Below are 21,060 nucleotides of genomic sequence, written 5' to 3'. Positions count from 1 at the left end.
CTTCCAAAACCTCTCTACTTTCTGTAAGAGGAACCTCTAGGCTGCGCCTGTAGGCCCAGAGACTTAGCTGTAGCTTTGCTATCCTTGAATCTTTCTAAGGCTGAGTCTGCTTTTTTCCCCAAACAGCCCAGAACCATCGAAAGGGAGGTCAAGAAGTGTTGCCTGCACATCCGGAGAGAACTCAGACGACTTGAGCCAAGCACTTCTCCTTGCGGCAACTGAAGAACCCATAATCCTGGCAACAGAGTCCGCAGTGTCCAAGCCACTCTGAATAACTCGACGTGCAGCTGCTTGAGTGTCCGATAAAACCTCATTAAAATTCTGTCTGTCCTCAGACAATTTAGGAGCAAGCTGTTTTGCAGAGTCCATTAGAGCGTGAATGTAATGGCCCAAAAGACAGGTGGCATTTGTGGACTTCAAGGCCATACTTGCTGAGGAGAACACCTTTTTAGCTGACTGGTCAAGCTTTTTCGAGTCTCTGTCACCAGGGACTTGAGGAAAGGCCCCAGAAGACTTCTTCGAACAGGCAGCTTGAACCACAAGGCTCTCAGGAGAAGGATGAGATGTTAGGAAGTCCGGATCTCCTAGAGCCGCCCTGTACATCCTAGCAACATATTTTGATACTGCTGGAGCCGAAATGGGCTTACGCCAAACCTCCATAACTGGCTCAGTGATGGCATCATTAAAAGGCAGTAAAGACTCTATCACAGTGGAGGGAGAATAAAGAACCTCCGTTAAAATATTGGACTTGAATTGAGCTGTTGGAAGCTGCAGGTCTAAAAGCTCCGCTGCCTTCCTTATAACTGTGTGGTAAGTAGCCATATATTTAGAAGGAGCATCTAAAGGAAGAGAAATCTCCCATTCTGGGGACATATCAAGGCCACTTGCCACCCTCAAATCTTCAAATAAGTCCTCTGACTCCTGAAGTTCACCTTCCTCCATTTCGTCCTCTGCACGATCACACTGCTCCTCCAATACCCTCTTTGCCTCCTGTTTGGATCTTATCCTCGGAACCGGCATCGGCGGAGCCAGACAAGACTCTGACGGACCCGGAGCCGGCGTCAAACACGGATCCGGAGGCACAGCCTGAGTCGAACGAGGCCGAGCTGATGGCGCCGGAGATGAAGGGAACGGCGTCGATGTCCTCGGCGCCAGGAAATGCCAGGACGCCGCCGCTGGAAGAAATGGCATAAGGGGAGCCTGAGCATAAGCCTGAGGAACCCACAGATTAAAGGCCATAGGACCCATGGGACCCAAAGGTGCTCCAGAGGGGTACATAACTCTTGCAAAGACTCCATACATTGCATTTAAGTAATGTGATGGATCTGTACCCGGGCCAGGGAAAGGTGGGTAGGCCCCCAGGACAGTATCCAATTGAGGCGTTACCAGACTCGGGCCAACCGTAGCCGATGGTGGAGCCAATGGAGCCGCAGACTCTTCAGGAACTGGAGCTTCATCTACCGGGACAGGAGACTGAACCGACGTTGGAGAGAGAACCGGAGATCTTTCAGGCGAAGCCGAACGAACTGGAGATACCTGATTCAAGCCTGAAGAAGATGGTGAAACAAAGTCCTTACGATGTCGAGGAGCTGCATTCTTGTCAGAACGGCGCCGAGAGCTCTGTCTCTTCTTTTTCTTGTGCTTCTTTGACTTCGAAGCATGACCAGACGATGACTTCACCTGGACCTGGACCTGGATCTTGATCTCCTCCGACCTCTCTTTTCCTTTCTCATCTTCGCCATAAAGAGTTTGGCCTCTCTTTCCTTTAAAGCTTTAGGGTTCATCTTGCGACAGCAAGAGCAACCCTCAACATCATGGTTCGACGATAAACACCAGACACAGTCTTTGTGGGGGTCAGTGATTGACATATGACCCTCACACTCTCTACAGGGTTTGAAACCTGATTTCCTCGAAGACATCTTCAAAAGTGAACAAGAAGAACAAGCCAAAAATACAAAGTAAGCACACAAGTACGGAGAGTCCCAGAAAACCGTTAGCGTTGACGGGGGGAAAAAGGGGAACTGACGTCATCACGCCGACAGTGACGTCAGCGGAGCCGCGATCAGAGCCATGCTATTGTGACATCGTCCTCATCGGCGTGGAGAGCTACGAAAAATTTCCGAATGCTGCTGCACACGGGATATTCACAAGGTGAGGAATCACAAGGTGAGGAATCCACAGGCAGATGTATCCATCAGAAACCCCAGGTGGTATTATGAAACTGCCTGAAATATCTAAAATACAAGTGAATTAGGTACGCAAACACTGATTTCTGTGGTTATCACCCATACACAGAAAAGAAAGTTGTAATGATGAGAAACAAATCTCATTGGGGTACTACCTCAATGTGAATTATACCGCAGTTAAGGTAATATTGGGTATGGTATTTCCTCATCATTTTTACAGCCAACTTATAATGAGGGCCTAGGGTTTAAGCTTAGACTTCTTTTTTCTTCTATCATATTAGCATTTATTTGTACCAGATAAAAGTAGGGATAAGGAAAACAAAAGAGAAATGCTAACGATTGTCCTACTTTAGGTTTACCTTCATCATATTTGCATTTTCCACTTTCGCTTCCTTAAGTTTCGGCTGAAGGTCAACTAGTTCTTTCTTCATCTCACCCACCTACAACAGTTAGTTGAACAGAATTATTGTTAATTGTGTTATATGTATGGAGATAAATTGTACATTTGACAGAAGGGAACATTAAAAATTTCATTTGCCAATTATTTAAAATGTTCCTTACCTTTGGCAACATTCTTGCTGATGGATGGCTTTTTCTGCAAATTCCTTACTTGAATCCTTCTGGAAAATGTTATGTCATAGCTGATCACTGACATCAGGCGGTACTACCAAGATATTGATAGACAGATGTGACCTCAAGCATGCTATATGGTGCTAGTGAAATCAGCTGCATCCATTTATCCAATCCCCCATTAAGAATGAGAGAAGAGGACAAAGATACAGGCAATGGCAACTAAACCCTTCATAATTTTTAGTCTCAAGACCGAACCTGAAAGGTTACAATGGAAAATGTTACTAATGTTTCACGCATCAGGCAGCAAGCACAGACCTTCTAACTCAATAAATTATCCTTGTGGAAGGACATCAGGCAGCCAAAAGACTGACCAGTTTTTCCTTTGGAAGCCGACAGGGAGACAAAGCTAGCCTCTCCAAGCAAGCAACATCAGCATCTACAGATTCAGGTGCGACAGCTTTCCCCTCTTTTGCCCTTTGTGATAAACGGAAAAAGAAGAAGGGGAGTAGAGTGGGTGAGGTGCATCCAGTCCGGACACCACAGTTGCATTGCCGAATCCGGTGCATTAAGAGTTACATGGACTTTGTGTATTCAAATCTTCTGAATGACTTTGTAAACAGGATAAAAATACAGTGCAGTGGCTATGACAATGGTGGATACAGAGCATTCACTGGCAAACTTTTCTTGGGGAACCCCAAAGTGCATTGCTGTTCTTACTAGTTGCAAACAAGGGACAACATTAAATGTTCGAAATCTGTGTCATCTTCAGCATCTTGTTGATAAGGTCTGGAAAATGAAAAGCAACACACTCAGAGCCAAAGTGCTCTTGAAAACTCCGGAATCTTTCTGGAGTTCAAGTTTACATCCGAGGGTATTGCAGTGTTTTCAAAAAAGATATATATATGTTCCTAGATGTATGTACAACTGCTCTATCTATGAAGTCACAGGGATCAGTGTCCTAGAGGGTGGTGCTGATAACCATGAAGATGCACATTTGGTGCCAAAATGGGCTGTGGCACGTCCTTCTCAACAGAAACTGTAAACTTCTGAAGCCACTTTGTGGCCAGCATCAAAGGAACAAATGTTACTACTGGAGTGGAGCCAAACGTTGCTGATGGCATTATGACATCAAAAAAGGTGACTCTGTTGTTGTCAACATTTAGGCTCCAGGGAAGGGCACTGTATTTACTGCAGCACAGCTCTTTTTGGAAGCTTTTGGGGAAGGTAAAACCATCTGCTTTATCTCTTGGCGAGTCAGAATTGGTTCAAAAGAATCATTTCTTGGGATTTCCACATTTGGGAGCATATCCCAAAGAGCATTCCTGACAGATTCCCCACCTAGAGAAGCAGCCTTCAGTGGCAAAAGAAGTTGGCCTTAAAGACTTTGTGGGCTGACAGCTTTGCATATGATGGTGTGTCCATCCTTGTGGAAACTAAATAGTTTGTGCATGGGTTTCATGCACATATACCTTTGTGGTCTGACAGGTGTCACAAAGTTGAAATAAGTTCTTTTGAAAAAGTAACCTCCATGGTGACAGCAGACACCTCTAGCTATCAGCCACCCAACCACGAAATGGAAAAAAGACTCATCCATAGGATAACATTGGGATTGTCTTAGTACATTTTGTAAGTGTAATTTTCAAATGGAAAGAGATTACTGGTTCAAGTTTGGTATCTCTGGAATCCTAATTTAAAATTCCAACTTTCGGTGGAGTTATATTTCAAATTACTATTCTGAAAATGCCACGTTTCAGAAAGTTGGTATTTTCTTGCCTTAGCAATTTGATGCCAGCAGCCTGTCTCTGGTCACATGACTGGATGTACTTGGCTGTTGGGCTTTTGTGTATTCCTCCTTGCTAGCCACACACTATTGGAGCTCAGATGTGACTGGGTGGGCTCTCACTGGCAGGATGGGAGGGAGAAGCTAGACCCAGGATCACTTATACCTGAATGGGCTGTGTCCTATCTCCACATACAGAACCTAACAACACTGGATTGTCACTTCAGCCAGATTGGGATCAGGACAGGGGAGGTAGGGAATTTCCTACACTTCAAATACACTGTCTAGAAGCTTCTCCCACATTCAAGAAGCAGGGCACTAAGGTATAAAAAGGGAATATCAGACACCTACTCTTCGGTAGACTTCTGGACCTGTGGATACTCTGCCAGGAAGATGGGCTGCTGTGCTGCTGAAAGACTGCCATTCTGCTGAACTACGGTCCTAAGGAACTCCTGCCTTGTTGCGCTGACCTTTTCGTTGTTTGCCCTCTCGCCTCAATGAGAGCGACTGGACCTGCATCTCTTGAACCCAGAACCCATAGTGACTCCAAAGGCTAGTTGGCCGGCCTCCTGATCTAAAGCATCAGGGGCATAATGGCTCCAATCACCTTACACCTGTGCTTGGACTCTGCCATCTGCGAGTCTACCCTGCCAAGTGGTGCCACCCCAGTCCTAGACCCTTGAAAGTGGGCCTTAGCTGCTTGCCAGTAGAACCATTGCAACTCCTCTGTTGAGCGGCGCATCTCAGAGCAGAACCAAACTATTTCCACTGCTGTGTGGTTTGGACCAGTCGCAAAGACGCGCAATGCCTCTGCAGTCACTAGAACTGATGCATTGCCCCGACGACACGGCGCATTCATAGCCCAGGTCCTCGCATCTCTCGTCAATGGCAGCCTCGAAGATGATGGAGGATTCCGAACCACAGGCTTGCTGCTCTTCGGAACTGATGAATTTCCTGCTGCATGCCACACCCCCATGCTGGACTTCGCATCGCAATACCCATTGATGGAAGCCTCAACAACAACACAAAAGGACATCGCATCACACCCTCGCTGCTTCTCAGAACCGACGCATCACTTCGGCTGCACTGTACATCTTTGACACAAATACACGCAACGCCCCGTAACCAGGATTTAAGATACTCTGTTCAGCTGGCCTAACTGGGTCCCTGTAGGCGGCCCGTGCTCCGTCGCAGTTGGCTTGAACTTGTGACTCTGTCCCAGTCGGGGGCAAACAGATTGGTGCTTTGTGGCACTATTTTCACACAAAAAGTTACAATTTAATATGCCCGGTCCTACTAATTGGATTTTTGTTGCTTTGGTCTTGTTTAATTTATTAAAAATTGCTCTACTTTCCTAAATCTGTTGTGGGCTCTGTTTGTGGTATGTTTTCAATATTTGCAGGGTTACACAAATACTTTACACCCTGCCTCTAAGTTAAGTCTGATTGCTCTGATGTCACCAGCATCATGGCACCTTATAAATAATATATTACATTACTTCGGGCGTCCTTGCTGCACTGCTGTGAAGTTAGTGCAGAACTAGTCAGCATCAATGATCGGCTGTGACAAGAAATTTTCTCAAATCCATTCTGGTGCTGGGGAATGCTTCAAGTGAGGAACATGCAGGAGCACCCACCTAGAACATTAAATAACATGTAGGAATTTAATAGTTCACCTAACCAACTAAACAAACGGTCCGTCTGAAAAAAGTTACACATATGACAATAACCAACTGAGGAGATGGTCCTCCAGCCATGTTATCACTGCCTGAGTGATCAACTGTACTAACAAAGTGCAAATCTGTAATAGCAAGAGCACTGGGCCCAAGATACTGGAACTCCATGCCCCTAGAAATCAGATCCTGTACAGACCTCATGACCTTCCGCAAACTCCCAAAAACATGGCTGTTTAGACAGGCATTCGAGTAATCACGTGAATAAAATTACCTCCCATCACCTTTCCAAGCAGCGCCAAGAAACCAAGCTAGTGAACATGCGCTATATAAGTTAGCTATACCATAACAATATAAAAACAAGTTAACTAGACGTCATTATTATTTATGAATATTTTGAGCATTATTACTACTGCAGTTCATATTTTGTTACATGGCATGGAAGGTGTAAACTTCTCAAACAGCGAATATTTTTCTATGGCAAGCAATTTCTGCAACTAGTTGGTTCTAAAAGATCATTACAGGAGTCTTCTGATGGATCAGTGACCACTGGGAATAGTGCCCTACATGTGTGTCCTCCATTTGAGCCACACTGACCCCAGGATAAGCTACCAGCATCCTCTCCCTCTGTTGATACTAGATCACCATAGGCTGCTAATGCTGAGTAGGGCAGCAGAGTGTGATATGCCTCAAGTCAAAGGCTTCAGACCACATATTTTAACTTTCCTCTCACACTGCCCCTATAGATGTGACAGCTGTCACACCATCACACATCATAGTGTGGCACAGGGTACCTGAAGTCTGAAGACAGTGGAGAGGGCTTCAATATTAAAAAGCAATCATTCTGAAACCCCTACCACCATATTGCCAATCACTTTGCTTGTGCCAGCGATACACAGTCCCTATCAAAAAGAGGAAGAGCCAGCTCTCTCAGCTGCCTAAAATGCTGTTCCACTAGAAACTAAGCAACATGTATACCCCACATTATGATAGTTTAAACATGCAATTGAAACTATTGCTATCTGTTTTGAAGGCTCCTAAAACCCACTGGGCTTTGCCAAAAGAGTGCTCTTTAGGAACAGCTAAAAGTGCCACATTCATACATGGCAAATGGTTAGTGTGCCTTGAGAGACACCATTTGGTCCGATTGCCAAGTTGGTAATATATTGCCTATGCATCTGCACATATATGCTTATGTGCATATATGGCATGCACTGATGCACAGTCAAAGGCATTACTTTTTTGCATGAGCCCACATCCAGCAGAAATATTTAATGCCCCTTTATTAAACAAGCTCAAAATGGGCACTTACACAGTGCGTATAACAAAGTGGGTGCGCTAGCTCCCACAGTTCCTTCTGTAGTACAAAAGCGTCCTTAGGCACAAATGCACATTGCACCCCATAACACTTCCATAGCCAGTCTATAAATGTGTAGCAATGATTTGTTCTAAGGCTCATCCATAAATTAAGTTGATCAAGCAAAACTATAACCCTCATAACAGTAAGATTGCTTTAATTCGCAAACACTTTAAATGGACACCGCACATTGCCTATGTAAAGAGATGTAAGAATGCACATTTCTTTTCTCATCTAAAAGGTTTCACAGCCTCAACATACTCACTTGAGATCCTGCAAACGCTAATTTATCCAAACCATTTGTGTATCTCTTCTTTGCCTTCATCACAGTATCACGTTGTTGATTCAAAAGCTGACGGAAGGCAGCAATAAGTTCAAGATAGGAAGTTGGAGTGACGTAGTTGTGCCTCCCTAGCTCTTCTAAAAACCTGTAGAAAAAGATTACCATTTCAATGGAATAACTTCATTAAAAAAGCTGCAAGAAAATCTGTCCTATTCAATGCATGAATCAGAGAATAAATGTTACATGTTAATTAGTATTTAAAATGCCAATGTTATACTTTTCCCTTTCTGCAGGGTCAGTCTCAAACCTTTTGCCTTTGCCCGACACCTTTTGCCGAATTAGGTTTTGTTGCCCTTAGAACTCTCTGCACTTTACCACTGCTAACCAGTGCTAAAGTGCTTGTGCTCTCCCCTTAAAAATTTGTAGAATTGGCTTATACCCAATTGGCATACTAAATTTACTTGTAATCCCTATTAAAGTGGCACCACATGTGACCACGGCCTGTAAATTAAATGCTACTAGTAAGTCTGCAGAACTGATTGTGCCACCCACTCAAGTAACCCTTTAAACATGTATCAGGCCTTCCATTGCAGAGCCTGTGTGTGCAGTGCAAACTGCCATTCTGACCTGGCAAAATAAACCCTTGGCCTAGCCCAAACCTTCCTTTTAATACATATAAGTCACCCCTAGTGTAGGTCCCGGACACCCCATGGGGCAGGGTGCAATGTATTTAAAAGGCAGGATACTACTTTAAATTTTTACATGCCCTTGTAGTGAAAAACCCATAGGATAACATTGGAGTTGCCTTATTACATGTTTATAAGTGAAAAGTCATGTTTGGTGCCTCTGGAATCCCAATTTCACATCCTAAATTGCGGTGAAGTACGATTTTAGTCTGCAATTGTGAAAATGGCACTTTTAGAAAGTTGGCATTTTCTTGCCTTGGCCATTTGGGGCCTGCAGCCTGCTTCTGGGTCACATGACTGGGTACAGCTGAAAGTTGGGCTTTGTGTATTCCTCTCAGACAGCCACACACAATGGGAGCTTAAGTGTGACTCGATGAGCCATCACTGACAAGATGGGAGGGAGAAGACTACACATGAATAGGCTGTATCCTTTTCTCCACACATACCCACTGCATACCCCCTGTAATTAGTCTGGGAACAGGGCCAGAAAGGCACAGCATCTATGGACGTCAAAGCCATGCCGCTAGAAGCTTCTTCCCACTTCAAAGGCACAACTGTGTAAAAAAGAAGGACTTCAGACACCAACTCTACAGTACAACTCTGCACCTGTGGACACTCTGTCAGGAAGAAGGACTGCTGTGCTAATACAAGGATTGCCACTCTGCTGGACTGCTACGCTAAAGGAACTGCTGCCCCCTGCTAAGCTGATCTGCTGCCTACTGCTCATTTGCCTGCAGAAGACGGAACTGCAGCTTCATCCTGAACCCAGGACCCCAGAGTGATTCAAATGGCTAGTCTGATGGCTTCCTGATCTGAGTCTCAGGGACATAAATGGCTCCCCAACCAGCTCCTGGGGTCAGCTGCAATGAGTTCCTGACCCCCAAATGGTGCCTCTCAGGTTCTGACCCTTAGTGTGACCCACAAACTCCTGAAATCAAGCTGGTGTGACTCACAAACTCTTGAAATCAAGCTTTTGGGTTCTTTGCGACTGCGAAAGGTCCAGTTTGCAACGAAACCGGGCCACTCACATCGCAAATACAGTGCAAACTATTTCCAGCCTGTCTCTTTACACAGCAAGCATTGATCGCCTGTGACTGACCACCAAAACGAGGCTCCAGTCCACCCACCGTCCCGCAACGCCTGGCCTGCTCTCTGCACCACACCGACTAACACCAACCATGCTTTCTTTGCACCCTGCGACCCTCTCCACTTTCAGCCGGACCAATATGGGACTATATCCGACCAGCACTTCATCAGGGACAGCCTGAACGTTTGGCGTGGTCAAGCACGCCTAGATAGCGGCAGTTGTCACTTTCTGTTTCTTTGTGCTATCTTCTAGTTTATTCATTAAAAATTAATTACTTCGGTTCTACTGATCAGATTTTTGTTGCTTTGGTCTTGTTTTATTTATTGATTAAATTCTGCTATACTTTTCAAATCTTATGTGGGATCTTTTTGTTTGACCTTTTGAAGTGTTGAACATATACTTTACACATTGCCTCTAAGTTAAGCCTGAGTGCTTTGAGGCAAACTACCAGGGGCTCACACCCCAGTCGACCAGTAACCCAATGTCTAACAGCCAGCAATTTTATACCTGCCATCAATAGTTTGATGCCTGCAGTCTTGTTTTAATGATTTGGTATACGTATACGGTCTGAATTTTCTAAACATAGGTGCAAGCGCAAATCTCATTTATGAAAAGTTTACACATTATCATTCCAGCTATGCTTCAAGGAATACAGAGCAATAAACAGGCATCAGAATCAACATACATTTCTGTATTAACTGGTTTGACTGGTGTGACAATGGTAATGCATGAGAGAAAAATATTGTGTCATAAATATTGTGATATCAAACACAGTGAGACAAAATACAGAAGGTAAGAATATAGCTCTTTGAGGTACTTTATACAGTTATTTTCATAGTTGTATATAATATTGTTTTTTAATTATTTTGTTGTGTTGTAATAATTTTAGTTTTTGTCACTATTTTAAAGTTAAATGAGTGTAATTTGTTTTTAGTATAGTTTATGTTTTTACTGGTAGCATTTTTTTTTGTTTATTTGAATTTCCTTATTGGTGAGTTACTGGGTTTGTTAGCAGAGTAGGGTCAGATTTATTTTTCTAATATTTCATTTTAAACGTTTAAATGTTTTATTTTTAATTTGTAGTTTGATTTTTAATGATGTAATTCATTTCCATTCTACAATAATAGTATAAGAGCCCGATGTTGGGTAGCCATGCCCTTTACAAAACAGATGAATTAAATTTGAATTAAAATAGTAATTTAGCCTCATTAGACCCTAGGGGCCCTGCCGCCAGAGCCTTTTTTTAATAAAGGGGTGGAGGAACGCGTGGCCTCCCTACCCGAGCCTCATTAGGCACTGGGGACCCCAACTCCCAGGGCTGTTGCTTTTAATTAAAAGGGAGGTGGCACCTGTGTTCGTCATCCTCTGGTCGATTTTGGCCCTTGGGGCCTCAGCCCCATAGCCCCCCTTCCCTGGCCATGCTTTGGACCCAGGGACCAACCCGTGGTTCCCACCCTGGGCGATTATGACCCCATGGACCAAATCTCCCGGGGCTTGGTGCAATTTTCACAGGGAGGGCACACGGCTGGCTTCAGCCCCAGGGATCCTATACCCAGGAGCCCGGTGTCATTCTTAGGGGGAGGGAGGGCACGCCCCCGCCCCCCCCCCCCTGGGCCGATTTTAGCCCCGGAGGCCCCATCCCCAAGCTTCTTTCTTAGGGGATGGGGGGGCATGCTGCCCCTTTCCCTGGGCCGATTTCAGCCCTGGTGACCCTATCCCTAGGGCTTTGGGATATTTTTTAGGAAGAGGGAAGCACATGGCCCTTCTCCCCAGAATGATTATGGCACCAGGGACCCCATCCCCAGGGGCCTAGTGCAATTTCCATGGGAAGTGATGCATGCACACTCCCTCCCCCCAGACGGACTTCAGCCCGTGGACTCCATCCCCCGGGGCCTGGTGCATTTTTCATGGGGAGGGGGCCCTTGGCCAACTTTGGCCCCTTGCAGCCAACCCCTCAGAGCCCTGTGTCATTCTTAAGGGGTGGAGGGCATGAGCCCACCTCCCCTGGCTGATTTCAGTCCTCGGGGCCACATCCTGGGTGACTCAGCAATATTTTAGAGGGGGAACGGGCACATGGCCCCCCTCTCTGGGCCGATTTTGGTGTCTTTCTTATGGGTAAGGGGGCACATGGCCCCTCCCTGGGCCAAATTCAGCCCTGGGGAACCTATACTCCTGGTCCCATCAACAATTTATAGGGAGAGGAGGACACAAGGGCTCCTTCCTGGGCTAAATTTGGTGCCAAGGACCCCAACCCCGGGGCCCGGCATCATTCTTAGGGGGAGGGGCATGCAGCTCCCCTCCCCAGGCCAATTTCAGCCCCAGGGACCCCAACCCCTGGGGATCCGTGACATTTTATAGGGTGTAGGGCGTGCAAGGCTCCCCTTTCCATAACGAGCATCCATCATAGTCTCATTGGAGCCTTGAGGGGAGCCCCAAGGCCCCATGCCCCATGGCCACAGCTCACTTCCCGCATATAAAGGGTGGAAGCATTGCTCCCGCCAACAGGGAGCATCTCCTAATACTGCTCCCTGCAGACAGGAGCAATATTTTGATCTGTTTCCCTGCCAGAATCACTGCAGGCAGGGAAACAGACCAAAAATCTGCTCCCAGCAGGCGGGAGTATTTTTGAAGCTGCCGCCCGCTGGGAGAAGACTTGGTGCTTGCTCCTGCTTGGCCGGAGTTTTAAAAATGCTCCTATGAAGCAAGAGCAAACACAGGTTTTCTTCTCTGCACAGCTGCAGGCAGTGAAACTGTTACGTCCCTGGGGTGGGCTCCCTGAGGCATAGCATCTGAGCCAGCCCCAGGAATGGGGATCCCCTGGGACCATTAATGGTTCAGGGAGGGGTCCAGGTGCCCACCCTCCCTTAAAGTAATCGGATGCAGGGGGTGAGCTCTCCGGGGCTTCTAGAGGCTCAGGGAGGGGGAACACATGGCTCCCCTTCACATTTTACAAAATTTCAGCCCCAGGGGTTGGTTCCACGAGGCCTTTCGAGGCTTGGGGTGGGGGACTGTACAGCTGCTTCCTCTTGTTTAAAGTTTTTGGCTAGGGGGTGTGTCCCGCTCCCTGCACATAATTTGTTTGGCCTGGCATGGGCTCCTGGGGCCTCTGGAGGCTCAGGTAGGAGGGGCACAGCCCCTCCCCTTTCTGAATGCAGCCCAGAGGTTGGCCTCCCCATGGCTTATAGTAAATAAATGTGATTCAGCTTCCATTTCTTTACTAATCCCACACTTTTTTCTGTTGTTTTTTGTGTGGCCCCAACAGGGGTCCCTCTGGGTTCCCCCCCCCCCCCCCGTGGGGCCTATGAGGTCAGGGGATCCCTACTCTGCTCACTTATATTAATATTTGTTTTTTACCTTAGGACAAGGGAATAAGTACCCGAGTTGTGTAATGGCTGCCAGGAACATTTTTCTCATGTAACTGGCAGCCAATCAGAGTGCTCACCCTTGCTGGAGTCTGACTCCCGCAGGAGCGAGATGACCCAAGGGCAATAAAGCTCCCTGTGCCAATCGGAATGCTCTATTTTTAAACTGGCGCTCCCGCATGAGTCTATGGAAATCTTGTGGACCCAACTGCTTAAATGTACAAATATTTTAGACCCAAATTTTCTCAAAAACTACTGGACGGATTTACACTAAAACACAAAAAGCCCAATCTGCATACCAAGATCTCACTTCCTGACAAATTTGGTGTAATTCCGTTGAACAAGTTACTTACCTTCGGTAACGCTTTTTCTGGTAGATACAGTATCTGCCTGTGGATTCCTCACCTTGTGAATATCCCCTTGCGTCAGCAACATTCGGAAATTCTTTTGTAGCCTCGCGCCGACGTGGACTTGGACGTCATAGAGACACGGCATCGCACGCGACTCTGCTGACGTCGCCGACGCCTATAATAGGCCCACGCCGGCGTGATGACGGACCAATGACAGTAGAAATATACATAGTATACACAGTACACGATAGTCAAAATAACACACACAGTGTGAAGCAAAGGTAAGCAAACATTTGAAATAACACATTTTCTTGACCATAAAATAAATACAATACAGATATTCTGGTATAGAAGAGTGGACAACGGGGAGGCGGGTGGGTCAGTGAGGAATCCACAGGCAGATACTGTATCTACCAGAAAAAGCGTTACCGAAGGTAAGTAACTTGTTTTTCTGATAGATACATCTGCCGTGTGGATTCCTCACCTTGTGAATAGAGTCCCACAGCAGTCCCCACTCCAGGAAATCCTGGAGGACAGAGCGCGCAAAGTGGCCTTCCCTCCTCACCTCGGCATCCAGGCAGTAATGCCTCGCGAAAGTGTGGAGGGAGGACCAAGTTGCGGCCTTAGAAATATCCTCTACAGGAACACCTTTGGACAAAGCCGAGGTTGATGACTTAGCCCTAGTAGAATGAGCCCTTATACCCTCTGGAGGATCCTTACCAGCCATCTTGAAATAGTTCTTTTATGAACCGCTCTTCCTTTTTGCAGCTAGCAAAACCAATGAAGAGCTGGTCATCCACACGACAGTCTTTAGATCTGTCCAGGTAAAAGCTCACCGCACTCCTAGGGTCCAGACGGTGTAACCTCTTCTCCTCCTTGGAAGGGTGTGGTGGAGGATAAAAGGTAGGGAGGGTAATAGATTGACCAAGGTGGAAAGGAGTCACCACCTTAGGGAGAAAAGCAGCCCTGGTCCTAAGAACCATTCGATCAGCATGAATGGTCAAGAAAGGGAGCTTGGAACTAAGAGCTTGAAGCTCACTTACCCCCCTTGCCAAGGTAATGGCAACCAGGAAGACTGTTTTAAAAGTCAAAAGCCTCATAGGACACTTGTGTAAGGGCTCAAAAGGAGCACCCATCAAGTATGTTAAGACAAGATTTAAGTCCCATTGAGGCACAATAAAGGGAGTATGAGGGAATTTATTAACGAGACCCTTCAAAAATCTTAAAACCACAGGATATTTGAAAAGAGACGGAAAGTTCGGCAAACATAGAAACTCGGACAAAGCCGAGAGATAACCCTTGACTGGGGCAACAGCAAGTCCTTGCTGCGCCAAAAAGAGAGCAAACTGGAGAACATCAGATAAGTGGGCTTTCAAAGGGTCAACAGATTTCTCTCCACACCAGGTGACAAATCTAGACCATCTATATGAATAGATGAACTTAGTGGAGTCACGTCTAGCTGAAAGAATGACATCAACCACATCTCGTGGGAGAGAAAAGGAATTCAGGTTGCCCCGTTCAATCTCCAGGCATGAAGGTGTAATGTCTGGAGGTGGGGGTGTAAAACCTGCCCCTCCATCTGAGAGAGGAGGTCTGCCCTGTAAGGGAGACGGAGCGGCGGGTGAGAGGAGAGGTGGAGAAGATCTGTATACCACACCCTTCTTGGCCATCACAGGGCGACCAATATGACTTGGGCCCGGTCTTGGCGAATCTTCCTCAGAACCCGAGGAATCAAAGGTATGGGAGGAAACGCGTAAAGGAGTTGTCTTCCCCAACTCAACTGAAACGCGTCCCCCAAGGCTCCTTGCATCGGATACTGGAGACTGCAGAATGACAGGCAGTGAGCATTCTCGCGAGTGGCAAACAGGTCCACCCGAAGAGTCCCCCACGTCCGAAAGACGTGACGAACCACTTCCGGGTGAAGCCTCCACTCGTGGTCGGCCGAGAACTGCCGACTGAGACTGTCTGTACGCACGTTCAGAACTCCGGCCAGATGATTCGCCATCAGACAAATCTGATGGTCCTGAACCCAGTACCAGAGACGCAGAGCCTCTCTGCAGAGACACTGCGACCCCACTCCTACCTGCTTGTTGATGTACCACATCGCGGTCGTGTTGTCCGTCAGGACTTGGATCGACCGACCGCGAAGGGAAGGGAGGAAGGCCTTGAGCGCCAAACGTATCGCCCGCAATTCAAGAAGGTTGATATGAAGCAACCTTTCCTCTGGAGACCAAATACCCTTGACCTCCAGATCCCCAAGATGAGCACCCCACCCTAGAGTGGATGCATCCGTTATCACTGTGGCCACCGATGGAGGCAGCTGAAAAGGCTTCCCCTGAGACCGGTTGCCTTCCACGCCCCACCAAGACAGATCCGCCGCAGCTTCTCTGGAGATCCTCACTGACTCCCTGAGATCTCCGTTGTGTTGTTATCACTGCCTGCGGAGGCACCACTGGAGCGCCCTCATGTGCCAGCATGGTTGACCAACAGAATGCAGGAAGCCATCAAACCGAGCAGACGAAGGACCTTCAGGACTGGAACGACCGCTCCATTGTAAAATAAGGGAATCATTTCCTGTATGTCGCGAATCCTTAGAGGAGGAGGGAATGCGCGACAAACAGTTGTGTCCAGTACAGCACCTATGAACAGGATACGCTAGGAGGGCACCAGGTGAGACTTGGGTCGAAAAACCCAACCTGTACAACAACTGGGTTGTCTCCTGCAGATGTTGGAGCACTCTCTCTAACGACTCTGCTTTGATCAGCCAGTCGTCCAAATAGGGGAATACAGGAAACCCCGACCTTCTGAGATGCGCTGCCACCACCGCCATCACCTTGGTAAAGACTCGAGGCGCAGTAGTAATTCCAAACGGAAGGACCGCAAACTGATAGTCTTGCGATCCCACCTTAAAAGGGAGATACTTCCTGTGCGACTTCAGGATTGGGATGTGAAAGTACGCATCCTGCAAGTCGAGCGACACCATCCAGTCTTCTTCTAGCAGCGCTTGAAGAACCTGAGCAAGGGTGAGCATCTTGAATTTCTCTTGTTTCAGATAGAGATTCATGATCCTGAGATCAAGGATTGGACGAAGTCTGCCATCCTTCTTGGGAATCAGGAAATACCAGGAGTAGCATCCCTGACCCCTTTCCTGCTCTGGGACCACCTCTATCGCACCCTTTCTTAATAGAGTCTGCACTTCCTCCTGTAGAAGCAACGAACAAGTTACTTACCTTCGGTAACGCTTTTTCTGGTAGATACAGTATCTGCCTGTGGATTCCTCACCTTGTGAATATCCCCCTGCGTCAGCAGCTTCCGGAAATTCTTTTTGTAGCTTCGCGCCGACGTGGACCGATGTCACAGAGGCACGGCATCGCTGACGTCACTGACCCCATATCAGGCCCACGCCGGCATGATGACATCAGTTCCGCCCCTTTTTCCGTGCCTTCGAGGCACACGGACGGACCAATGGCAGTAGAACAATACAAAGTATACACAGTACACAATGTCCAGATTACACACATAGTGCGAAAACAATAACGGAAAGCAAAATGTAATAAACATTTCCTTTGACAATAAATATATATAAATATATACAATAAACATGGTATACAAGAGTGGACAACGGGGAGGCGGGCGGGTCAGTGAGGAATCCACAGGCAGATACTGTATCTACCAGAAAAAGCGTTACCGAAGGTAAGTAACTTGTTCTTCTGATAGATACATCTGCCAGTGGATTCTTCACCTTGTGAATAGAGTCCGACAGCAGTCCCCACTCCCGGAGGAGGGTGTCCACTCTTCTATACCAAGAAATCCTGGAGGACAGAGCGCGCAAAGTCGCCGCCCCTCCTCACCTCGGTATCCAAGCAGTAATGCTTCGCGAAAGTGTGGAGGGAGGCCCAAGTCGCGGCTCTGCAAATGTCCTCTACAGGCACACCTCTAGAAAGAGCAGATATTGCAGACTTAGCTCTAGTAGAATGAGCCCTTATACCCTCTGGAGGTTCCTTACCCGCCAGGGAGTAGCAGATCTTGATGCACAAAATTATCCATCTTGAAAGCGTGCGCTTGTGCACAGATCTTCCTTTCCTGCAGCCAGCAAATCCAACGAACAGCTGGTCATCCAACCTGAACTCTCTTGTCCTGTCCAGGTAGAAGCTCACCGCCCTCTTAGGGTCCAAGCGATGAAGCCGCTCCTCCTCCTTGGAAGGGTGAGGAGGAGGATAGAAGGTAGGAAGGGTAACGGATTGCCCCAGGTGGAAAGGAGTTACCACCTTCGGCAGAAAAGCAGCCCTGGTCCTAAGAACCATTCGATCAGCATGAATGGATAAAAACGGGGGCCTTGAACTAAGAGCTTGAAGCTCACTTACCCTCCTTGCCGAGGTAATTGCTACAAGGAAGACCGTCTTGAAAGACAAAAGCCTCAAGGGACATGAGTGTAAAGGCTCAAAAGGTGAACCCCTCAAAAATGTAAGAACAAGGTTCAAGTGCCATTGAGGTACAATAAAAGGAGTGGGAGGAAATGTATTGATAAGGCCCTTGATGAACCGTAAAACAATAGGTGACTTAAACAAAGAGGGCTGGTCAGGCAAACAAAGGAAAGCCGATAAGGCCGACAAATAACCCTTAATGGTTGCCACCGCAAAACCTTACTGGGCAAAGGAAAGAGCAAATTGAAGAATATTGGACAAATGAGCCCTTAAAGGGTCAATGGACTTCTCCCCACACCAAGCAACAAACTTTGACCATCTATAGGAATAAATGGACTTAGTGGAGTCACGCCTGGCTGACAAAATGACATCTACCACATCGTGTGGGAGAGAAAAGGAACTCAGGTTGCCCCGTTCAATCTCCAGGCATGAAGGTGTAAGGTCTGGAGGTGGGGGTGTAGAACCTGCCCCTCCATCTGGGAGAGGAGATCTGCCCTGTGAGGGAGACGGAGCGGCGGGTGAGAGGAGAGGTGGAGAAGGTCTGAATACCACACCCTTCTTGGCCAATCCGGGGCGATCAATATAACTTGGGCCCGGTCTTGGCGAATTTTTCTCAGAACCCAAGGAATCAAGGGTATGGGAGGAAACGCGTAAAGGAATTGCGAGCCCCAACTCAACTGAAACGCGTCCCCCAAGGCTCCCTGCATCGGAAACGGGAGGCTGCAGAATGACGGGCAGTGAGCATTCTCGCGAGTGGCGTACAGGTCCACCCGAGGAGTTCCCCACGTCCAAAAGACGCGACGAACTACCTCTGGATGAAGCCTCCACTCGTGGTCGGCAGAGAACTGCCGACTAAGACTGTCTGCACGAACGTTCTGAACTCCGGCCAAATGATTTGCCATCAGACAAATCTGATGATCCTGAACCCAGGACCAGAGACGCAGAGCCTCTCTGCAGAGACACTGCGCCCCACTCCTCCCTGCTTGTTGACATACCACATCGCGGTCGTGTTGTCCGTCAGGACCTGAACTGACCGCCGGCGAAGGGAAGGGAGGAAGGCCTTGAGTGCCAGACGTATCGCCCGTAATTCCAACAGGTTGATGTGAAGCAACCTTTCCTCTGGAGACCAAAGACCTTTGACCTCTAGGTCCCCCAGATGAGCACCCCACCCTAGAGTGGATGCATCCGTTATTACCGTGGCCACCGATGGAGGAGAAAACCTTTTAAGCAGCCTGATCTTGCTTTCTCAACTCTTTTTCAGATGGAACCTGAGGAAAAGCTCCCGTTGATCGTTTGGAACAGGCCGCCTGCACCACCAAACTCTCAGGCAGAGGGTGAGTGGATAAAAATTCTGGGTCATCAGGAGCAGCTCTGTACCTTCTGGCAACAGCCCTAGACACAGCAGGAGCTGACAAGGGTTTCTTCCAAACCTCTAAAATTGGATCTTTAAGGGCAGCAATGGTTCAGGCACCGATGAAGGAGAATGAAGGACCTCTGTGAGAAGATTTGATTTGAACTCAGCAGTAGGTAAAGCAATGTTCAACAAACTTGCAGCCTTCCTAATCACAACGTGGTAAGGAGCCACATCTTTAGAGGGTTCGTCCGGTACTGAAACCAAATCCCACTCAGGGGACAGTTCAAGGCCACTGGCCACTGAAAGATCCTCAAAAGGGTCCTCAGGATCCTGCAGCTCACCCTCCTCCAAATACTCCTCACGATAGCTCTCTTCCTCCATCAGCCTCTGGGCTTCACGCCTCGACCTGCGCTTCACATTCTAAGCCGCCGGATCCACTGTCGGCTCCGTCGAAGTCGGAGCCGGCGCCGAGCCCGACGCCGGACGAGGAAGAATCCCACGACGTCGCTCAGGGTTCGGCATCAGGGATGATGGAATCGGCGTCGAAGGATTCGGCGTCGACGACTTCGGCGTCGATGGCTTCGGAGTCGAAGGCCTAGCTGGCGTCGGAAAATGCCAATGCGGCGCCGGAGCCGGCATAAAGGGCATAAAGGGCGCAGGAGCATAGGTTTGGGGAACACCCAGACCAAATGCCATTGGACCCGTGGGACCAACAGGAGCCCCAGAGGGGTACATAGCACTGGAATAAATACCATACATCGCACTTAGAAAATGCGTCGGATCCTGACCTGGAGCCGGAAAGGCTGGGTATGAACCCCCTGGCTGCTCTTGAGGGCGTGGAGTCGATACGACGTCGACCTCCTCTTCAGGCTGGTGCACCGGAGTCGACAGACCTTCGGGCAACGCAGCATCTCCCTCTCCAACCATCTCCCCCTCACCTTCATCCTCCCGATCCGGAGGATGGAATGGACCCAGAGATGGATTCGCTGTCTGCTTCGGCGAACCTGACGAATTCGGATGCGACGCCTGACCCCCGGCGTCCTGATCTTCCGAAACCGAAGACACTACCTCTTTCTCAACCAGCTTCACCTGCGACTTCGGCTTAGAACCCGAATCCTTCCTCGAGCAATGTCGGGATTCATGGGTCCTCTTCTTATGTTTCTTTTTAGACGACCTCGAAGCATGGGCCGAGGACGAGTCCGATCGCGACTTCGAGCGAGATCTTGACCTCGAGCGTCGAGTCCGCGACCTCGATTTCTTCTTCTCCTTACTTCCTTTAAGCTGCGCCACAAGAAGCTTAGCTTCTCTCTCCCGGAGGGCCTTAGGTGTCATCTTCCTGCAAGACCGGCAGTCATCTAAGTCGGGGTCGGAGCTAAGACACCATAAGCAGCATTCATGCGGATCCGTAATGGACATGGTCTTGCCGCATTCTCCACAGGCTTTAAATCCGGTCTTCTTCAAAGACATGTCGAAAGAGAAGACAATGAAACACCAACAACACAAGGTAACAAAGTTACTGCAAAAGCTACGGACGATCCCTAGAAAACCGTTAGCGTCGACGACGCGGAAAAAAGGGAACTGATGTCATCACGCCGGCGTGGGCCTGATATGGGGTCGGTGACATCAGCGGAGTCGCGCGCGATGCCGTGCCTCTGTGACGTCGGTCCACGTCGGCGCAAAGCTACAAAAAGAATTTCCTGAAGCTGCTGACGCAGGGGGATATTCACATGGTGAGGAATCCACTGGCAGATGTATCTATCAGAAAGATGTTCCTCCGTGCAAAAACCTTGGCAAGGAGGGTAATTGGGAGGAAAATCCCGAAAGGGAAGGGCATACCCATTTTCTACAAGATTGAGAACTCAAAGATCTGATGTAACCGATTCCCAATCCTGTAGAAAATGGGTAAGCCGACCCCCCACCGGACCCACATGATCCTGAATGGCGGA

General features: G+C 48.1%; 1 protein-coding gene across 1 annotated transcript in view; it reads right to left on the bottom strand.

The window, feature by feature from the left end:
* Positions 1–21,060, bottom strand: part of DNAH12 (dynein axonemal heavy chain 12) — a 1,534,490-nt gene that overhangs the window by 694,450 nt on the left and 818,980 nt on the right. Inside the window, exons 47-48 of the mRNA XM_078661571.1 lie at positions 7,834–7,996; positions 2,546–2,626 (exon numbers count right to left, since the gene is read on the bottom strand). Of these exons, the coding sequence (XP_078517697.1) occupies positions 2,546–2,626; positions 7,834–7,996 (244 nt within the window). The remainder of the gene's footprint in view (positions 1–2,545; positions 2,627–7,833; positions 7,997–21,060) is intronic.

Source organism: Lissotriton helveticus, chromosome 9, assembly GCF_964261635.1.
Source record: "Lissotriton helveticus chromosome 9, aLisHel1.1, whole genome shotgun sequence".
Classification (NCBI taxonomy): Eukaryota; Metazoa; Chordata; class Amphibia; order Caudata; family Salamandridae; genus Lissotriton; species Lissotriton helveticus.
The sequence above is the reverse complement of the archived record's forward strand: the minus strand, read 5'-3'. Positions and strand labels throughout refer to the sequence as shown.